The following is a 9043-nucleotide window of genomic DNA, read 5'->3' as shown; positions in this document are numbered from 1 at the left end:
GTGTTTTTTCTTACTTTTAAGTTGCCTTTACATAATGGGTTTCATATTTTTTAGATGTAATATCTGTCTTCGTCTAGTACTTAGTTACATTTATATGTTGTGTCTGGTTCGTGTATTTATTTGTCTAATTTTAATCTTGGGAATAATAACCCAATATCTATCGGATCTTTGGTTTTACTTCACATAAAAAAAAAATCAACCAATTTTAACATGATGATGAAGCTTTGATAATAAGATAGTCCCACAATTCGAACAAATAATTAAAAACTTCAATGCTTGTATTCTTCATGTGTTATTATCGATTTCTTACCGAGTGTTAACTGTCACAATTAATTAGCATATCGATATTTAAGTACATTTTTCAGTTAATCTTAACTTTTGGAAGTACATTTGGCGACATGATTGCAATATAAATTTAGTAATACCTCGCGAATTATAATAATATTTTATTTACAATAGTAAGAAAGTTAATATGCCCTCACTTGCCGATGAATCATCGACAGTTGCCAGATACATTATGTCCTGAATTGACGATTAACTTAATTTTTCTGAATCTCTACACATATGAAGAAAAACAAAGGTGACTACAAAAGCACAATTTATTTGAATAAAAGAACAATATTTATTTTCTTAAATATTAATCACGTAGAGCGTCATTGCATTCAATCATCTTCAGTCGAAAAATCTTTGCAGCAAGCAACAGCGTAGTTGGCAACGTTAATCTCCAGTCATCATTTCCATGAACTCTGAAAAAAAAAAAAAAATTTAAATTCTACTTTATGGGTTACATTTGTCGAAGAATAAACTGTGCGCTAATGTAAATTAAATTTTTGAAGTTTATTTCATTCATAACTACAAGTTAAGTTTTAAGTGGGTTTGTTAGAAAGTAATGCTATATTGTCCCAGATAATTTCAAACGATAAAAGAAAATAGTACTGCATGAATATCATTATTAATACAATACAGTCATTTTCTGAAGTTTTTCAAATAACGTTTCAATCCTCACTTTGAAGATTGGTTTTGCTGCAAAATATTCATTCTTTACACTAAAAATTTCCACTTTGGGACTTCTTAAATCTTCCTCATCATTGACATTCACAGACAGCGGGAAAAAAATCTTCTTTTGATTTCTGTACAATTTCTAAGTAGTTAAAAATCTTAAGCATGGTATGTAAAATACACACCCTATCATATGAAAGCATTTACTACGAATAAAATAACCGAAACGTTAATCCAATAGTTTTGGGGCTAAAGCAAAGGGTTTGAAAGGGCTTGACCTTAAGATTATGAAAATTAGTAAAAATTCCATTAGCAGAATCATTTTCATATATTGTTATCTATTTGAACTTTGGCTAACCTGATTTTTACATTACTTTCTAATCACCTTGGCATTTAGAATTCTGTAACACATTTTATTTAATTATTTTATAAAGAAATATTTATTTAATTACCTTGTTAGCAATGGCAGTTTACTCCTACAGATTGCAAGAATTAATTGCATTACAATTAACTTATTGCCCTATTTCAGAATAGTCTTTTGAAAAAGAGGATTACTTTTTGTTCGGACGATTAAAAATTTGTTAATCTATATACAGCATTATCTGTTACTCTATATACAGCACTGTAGCAGACATTCCTATGATAAATATTAGATGTTAATATGCTATTTATCTCAAGTAGCGGATGTTAACTAGTTTTCAATTAGATTTTATTTTATTTAGACAGAATAGCAAACAAGGCAAGTGACAAGCAACAAAATTAATGACGTCGTCACTAATCTTGCTATCAGCAAACAAGATCAGATACGTTGTCACAAATAAGTTATTTGTTAGTTTTAAACGTCCCAAAATATTTTTAAAAAATCACTTAAGGAGTTCAATGAAAAATAAACAGGCATTTTCAACACAAACTTTAATACAGTAGATAAACTAAGAGATTTTTCCTGAAACGAATGTCTTAAAGATACACTGTAACATATTACGAATTAGTCAGTCAATTTAGGCAATTTATAAACTGGCACATGCTCTTCATCTTATCGTGGCACTCTTTCAGTTGCATTATTATCTCATCTCCACTCATAATGTTAAAGACGAAGTTTAATTACTTAAATTAAATTTCCTTCCACTAATCTCAAAATTGTATTTAAAGAATTCATTTTTGAATAAAATCTGTACAATATCTTAGATAAAATTCTAAGCCAATATTTGGAACTCTGTATTACTTAAATCAGTTTAGTTTATTTAAGGAAACGGTAAAGTTGTTACGCTTCCATGTTAATTATTCCAAATTTATGCAACACTGCACAAAAACAAAACAAAACAATAAAGGGGACAGTTCTATATCCGTTTTACTAGGCTGATTGATAAAAATTAGTTTTCGTTTTGCGTACGACTTAGTATGTACTCGTATAATAGATTTACATCTACCATTGCTCTAACATAGGCTTTTAATATAAAATCGGACTTTTTCTAAAACCACATACCGAATCGTTTTCCATATATCAATTCTACGACTTAAATTACGTCTAAATATAAAATTTTGTAAATTCTGGTTTGTAACTTACCGAGAAATTTAAAAAAATTATCTTTAATTAGCCTTTATTACATCTTGTTATTTTTTCAATTTGTGCCAAAAATAATTAATTCACTTGGCGATATTCTTAATTTATGGTTTATGCTAAGTATTTTCCTTTTCCTTTCATTGTGCATGAGCGACAAAAAGTTGCATTGTTCAATCTTCAAATAATTTCAACTAAGTGCGTAAACCATATTTGGTGTTATTATCGCTAATAAAAAGTATGCCAAATTTCAAAACTCGCCAATTTTTAAATTCATGTATATCTTTGAAGATTTTGAATAAAAAAACTCTATTTTTTGCAGATATGCCTAGAAATAATGGTAAAAATTGTATAGGTTATAATAAAAAATTATAAATATTAAAAAAAAAAATAAATAAAAAAATAAAAACAAATCAGAAAATAGCGGCGAATTTTATTTGGATTGAATCTAAATTTAAAATTGTAAAAGTAGGAATCAATACAAAAAGATAAGGAATAATATAAAAAGAAATATTAATACGGATATATCAAATTAAATTAACATTGAGGGGCTAAAATTTTGGGAGAAAATTCTTTAAAATGTACTCATTCGAGTTTTACAAAATTTGGCACTTCGCCATAATTTGAGTTGTAAAATCGATGTATGGAAAAATAAAGATATGTCATTTCAGAAAAAGGCGGGTTTTTTTGTCAGAATGCTTGTGTTAGAAGCCTGGTATATGTAAATCTAATATACTATATTCTAACGTTTTCGAGAAATGAAAAAAGACAAGTTAAATTTCGTCAATCTCCCCAGTCGAACGGAAGATATAGAAGTATCCCTTTTATTGTGTGTGCTCTTTTTTTTTTTTTTTTTTTTTTTTTTTTTTTTTTTTTTTTCTCAGCAGCTGAAAATAAAATACAGTCAAAAGTCTTTAATCCGGACTCGTCGGGACTTCGGCGATTCCGGATTATCGATTTTTCCAGATTATAGATCATCAGTTTAAATCTGGTAAGATGGCATGCAGAAATTATAAAATTAAAAATATGAAACCGTAATTTATAAAATAATGAGCAATTATGATCTAAAGGGTATCCAAATTTACCAAAAAAGAAGCCTAATATTTATTTGTTTACTTTATTAAACATTTCTTTTAACGCGCGGATGCGTAAAGCATACCTTACTCATAGCCGAAATTAGAAAATTGCAACCAGAAAACTATGTGATTTGTATTCGTGATATTTATAATGACGAGGAATTTGATTTAAATCATATCAAAGACGGAGTACATCGAAATTAAATACTACATTTAGTAAGGAATTATAAGCCGACTAAAATAAAAACATCTGCCCTGAAGATAACGATAGTGTTGACAGATCAACTTCCAGTTCATTGCGCGCCGCGACGTGCCCCCCCCCGCGCAGAGCAGCGTGAAATTGATAAACAGATTTCGGAACGGTTAGATAAACAAAGGATATGCTTTTATCCATTTTTTGTAGCAATTCGTTTTTTGTTTGATGGACATCGAAACATACTTTCGTTTTCTAGATCCTTTGGGAGCTCCAGCATCGGAAATTCTATTTGACATAATCGAAAGTTCAAGCTTACTTTTAGAAAATTGCTCTTACAGTCTGCAAAAAATAATAAGCCGGATCCAATTTGAAGATTAAGGAACAACGCAATTATCAACATTAACTGAAATAGATAATTAGATAATTTTAGCTTTTACCGTCCGTTATACATTAAACGCGCACGCGAAAACGTATTCTGCACTTGCGCAGATGCATATGCGCAGTCGTAAACGTCTTGCGCGCACGAGTAAAACGCCTATGCGCATGCGTCAATGCGGCTCATGCGCAGAAAGATTTTAGCTTTGAGGTCCGGATTATAGATCATTCCGGATTACGGGTGTCCGAATTAGCGACTTTTGACTGTATTAAATTTTTACGTCCTGATTAAATGAAACTATTTCTTTTAATCAGTAACAAATTAAAGTAATTCGCAAGTATTTTAAGTAAAATAAATTTTCAACTGTCATGAGTTTTAATAACGTAAGTAAAAAAAAAAAAATCTTAGCAAAACTCACGACATTTAATTTTTTGTGAGTTAAATTTAGCATTGTAGGCGGACTTTGTATGTTTTATTTACTCACTTATTTTTGAAAGTGGTAAAAATTTGCCTTTTTTCCAACAAACAGACGCTGATGTTTACTTTACTTATTTCTTTTATTTGTATGTGACTGCGCCTCAAGTAACTGTAAAAAATAAATATAAATAAAGGAGTAACAAAAACAGAAAAAATTGATAAGTAGTGAAAAACCGATTAGATAGTATAACCGGAAAGTTCTACAATAAAGAGATAAATAGCGGCAGATAGATAGATAGCGGCATCCATTCATCAAGTAAACAATATACTTATACTACAAATACAGTATCTGCATGTGCATTAGAGTAAGCAATTTACTAAAAATGTTTATTTTATTCTAAAAAGATTAAATGCACTCAAGGATTTACCAATTTCATTTATGATGAAACATTTTTTGCATACTATTTCGAAGAAGGCATGGTTGTAACTATCTGTCCTTTCATAGGAGGCTACGGTGGCTACTTGTTAGGTGCCTCAGCAATAAAATGGCCATCACTTCTGGCTTTAGGAGTGGCCAATGTTGAATATGTAACTGCCCGTCACAGTATCTTTTAAAAAAAAATCTAGAATTTTTAACTCGTACGCGCTCTATTAACACTACCTATTTTCTTTATCTGGTTTGCATTTAATTGTAGCTTCAGTATTATTCTTTATTTAAAATATTCAGTTTAAAAAAAAAATGACCGCACCTTTAAAAAACTATAACCCTTTTGAGTGAATTTTATTTGCACTGGTTGTCCGACTCCTTTACTATTCCACTATGCGCGCGAAGTTAATAAATTAGTTTGGTAGGAAGAAGAACGAATTCTTCGGAAAGAGAAACGGGTTTGATCAGTCAATTTATTATGAGCAGGTTTTTTAAACACGTCATATCGTATGCCAAGTCTTGCTCAGATATCGTGTAGTTGCTTAGATATGTTATAACGAGAAATTTGCATAGGGTTATCAATAGTTTAAGACCTTCATTTGCAGTGATACAGAGGGTGTTTACACAATGTTAAGACGATTTAGATAAAGAATTAAAAAAAAAAAAAAAAAAAAAAAACTCTATATGGGCTTAAAAGAAAACCTCTGAGCTTTCAGATTTTACATTACGCCCAAGAGGACGTTTTTTTAACGTTTTGTGTGTTACCTTCATTTATTAAAGATCATGTTATTTGCACTTAAACCACAAAATTTACTTCAACAGCAATATTGCAAAATAATTTTAAAATGAGCATATCTTCAGGATTTCTGATACACAGTCTCGCGCGTTGGAGTTAGAAATTTTTTTTTTTTTTTTTTTTTTTCTTGTAGGATTTATATTTATTTTAACTAACATTTATTTTAAGTTTAAACTATCTTTCCTGTCAAGCCTTACTTTCCCCTGGAATTGCCAATGCCAGAGTCTGTAAATTTTAGTAGAACGCGCAAGGATTCAAATTATCAGCGGAAGTATTCTGAGTTAAATAGAAGGGAAACGAGTTCGAAGGTGTGCTTTTTTGCTTCACGAGTGTGGAGGTGGCTAGTTAGAAATTGAAGAACCGCGCGTTTCGGCTTGTGTGCTTGCCTCGGCAAATTGTTAATCTTTCAACGTAATATTCAGAGTTTGCTGAATTATCAGCGGTATTTTAGAACGCGGTGAGGTTAGTCACGTTTAGAGAGCCTCGTAGTTAGTCACTTGTTACTATTCTTTTCTTAGTTTCTTATTTTTATTTTACCGCCGGGTCGGCGTAGTTTGTGAGCGTCAAGAGCACGCATTTGTAATTTCTAAATTTGAATAAAAAGGGATTTAAACCCTTCTCAAGACTTTTGTCTATTTCCAGTTCTCAGCAGTCACCACTTTGTTGCGTGCAGGTTGGAAGCGCGCAACTTTACACCCTACAGTGGTGCCATTGCTCACTCTGAAATCGTTGAGTTTGTTAACCAAAAATTCGTCAAAGTGTTACAAAATATGAAATCGATAATAAAACAAGTTCCAAACTAGGACTTTCGGAGACCGGTAGAGGATTACGTTTATCAAAATTTGTTGGCTCCAGGTACCGTTGTTTTATCACAATGCGAGAAACATACAGTTATGCAAATTCTTCATTATTTAATTTCTTTAAATACAACACAGGGCGATAATACTTGGAAGCAAGAATTTCAAAAGTGAAAAAGACATTTAAAGTTTTCAACGCAAAATGCCAAGACAAAATTAATAGCCCTTCTGGGCTAACAAATATTTTGGAATCAAAATTTCTGGTAACAGCTTATCATTTGAAATAAGAAATACCGCCTGCTACCTTTGAATTTATTCTTCTTTCGAAATGTGGTATTGTAGGCTGTGGCTTGAAGGATATAATTGTGAGCTTTCCGAAGAGAAATATTCTGATTCCATAATTCAAAAGTTTGAAATGTATAGTACTTCTAAGTATTAAATAAGCAGCATTATTAATCTAAAAAGGAAAAAAATCGTGAATCATTACGTCTACATGGAAAGAAGACTACAAACAATACTCGAAAAAGGTAGGTACTGTTTCTAAAGTTCATAAAGACAAAGCAACAAGTCATACTCCGGAAAGTATCACACTATATTAAAAAATGAAGACTAGTACAGGTATTGCATATCATTATCATTATTATAAGGGCGCAGCCCCGATCCCCCTAGACGGCACAAGCCGGCTGTATGATCAAAAAATGGGACTGGCCAGAAAAAACAAATATAAGGCGGGAAAAAAAAAGTCCAAAATCTGTGTCTCGAATTCTAATTCTATCTTTGTTCATATTTATAATTTTCATTATTGTCTCTGCAAAATCATTCAAATTTGAATAGTTTCTTTTAAAATCTTCCTTAAAATTCTTTCTATATTTCTCTCTTGCACGCTGGGTAAGCGTACATTCATCGACGAAGTGCCTAGCGTCCCCAAACTTGTCACATATTAAGCTTTATCATTATTCTGTAGATGGAACCGATTAAAATAAGCCGGGAAACACCCATGATTAGTTAGTACCTGATTTATATCAACATTATTTATAATATCCAACTTCTTGTTAGTCCAAAGGGACAATTCGCCCTGAAGGACTATTAATTTCATTTTGGCATTTTGCGTTGAAAACTTTAAATGTCTGTTTCACTTTTGAAATTGTTACCTCCAAATATTATCACCCTGTGTTATATTTAAAGAAAATAAATAATGAAGAATCTGCGTAAATGTATGTATGTTTCTCGCAGTGTGATAAAACAACGGTACCTAGAGCCATCAAAATTTGAATAACGTAATCTTTTATAGAATATGGGCATGTGGAAGCCCTAATTTGAATTTTGTTTTATTATCGATTTCATATTTTGTAACACTTGAAAAAATTTTTGATTAACAAACTAAACGATTTCAAAGCAAACAATGGCAACACAAAGAAAAAAAATATCTCCAGCCCGCGAGACTGTATCGGAAATTCTAAAGGATATGCTCATTTTAAAATTAATTTGTGATATTTCTGTTGAACTGAATTTTATGGTTTGAGTACGTAGAACATGATATTCATTAAATAAAGGTAACACACAAAACTTTAAAAACAGCCCCTTTGGGCGTAATTTAAAATTTGAAACTTTTAGATATTTTTTTTAACTTTATATTTCTTACTAACTCTTTTTTTTTTCTTATCAGACGACTTCCAGCAAAAATTCCATTTTACATAAATTCAGTTTGCCATTCCATTCCATTCCATGGTCTTATTTCTTGAATCTTGGATATCAAAATTATCAGTCCCATCTCCAAGTGCCGCCGTTTTAGCAAGGGTGTCCGTTCTTCCATTTCCGACAATTCCACCGAGTACTTTCACCCATATATACCTTTGCATATATGCCTTTTCAACGTATTCTTGCGAAGTCCTCTCACGTTTCATGTATGGACTATTGCGTCTTTGTTCTCTTGAAGAGAGCTTTTTCTAAGCGCAAACCCATCACAATTGATGGACTCTAGAGAGCATTGGAAGAAAAATGAAAATCAATACTTATGGTAGTTTTATGAAAAGTTCTTCTTTCACGGACGTAACGACGCAAACTTTCAGAAACAGTGCAGAAAAAAAGGCTATCAGATCGAACAATTAAAAAATACTTTTTACATTCTGAACATTAGTTAAATGGTCCCCAAATCGTTCTAAAAATGTGCAAACACCCTCTGTACTTCCATTTTAGGTCAATTATTTTTTATTTTCCCATATGAGGATTGATTTCATATGTAGTCAAAATTTTCAGACGTGGGGCTCTGAAAACTGGCATTTGTTTATTGAGTTTCTTATGCGTCTGGCAAAAAATAGCTTGATGTCAAGGTGTCTAAAAATTAGGTTCGTATTCTTTGAAACAAACATAAGCGACGAGGCCTACCAAAATGCTGCTACGC

At 31.4% G+C, this 9043-nt stretch overlaps 1 protein-coding gene across 2 annotated transcripts in view; it reads right to left on the bottom strand.

Annotated features, from left to right (window-relative positions):
- Nucleotides 1-581: 581 nt before the first annotated feature.
- Nucleotides 582-9043, bottom strand: part of LOC118187643 (troponin C) — a 71457-nt gene continuing 62995 nt past the window's right edge. For both annotated transcript variants that reach the window (XM_035357902.2, XM_035357901.2), the window contains one exon: nucleotides 582-746. In XM_035357902.2, the coding sequence (XP_035213793.1) occupies nucleotides 718-746 (29 nt within the window). In that variant the 3' untranslated portion in view covers nucleotides 582-717. The remainder of the gene's footprint in view (nucleotides 747-9043) is intronic.

This window comes from Stegodyphus dumicola, chromosome 3 (genome assembly GCF_044657685.1).
Source record: "Stegodyphus dumicola isolate Sdum_Otavi_A_Nest chromosome 3, ASM4465768v1".
Classification (NCBI taxonomy): Eukaryota; Metazoa; Arthropoda; class Arachnida; order Araneae; family Eresidae; genus Stegodyphus; species Stegodyphus dumicola.
This window is presented reverse-complemented; position numbering and strand designations above follow the sequence as displayed.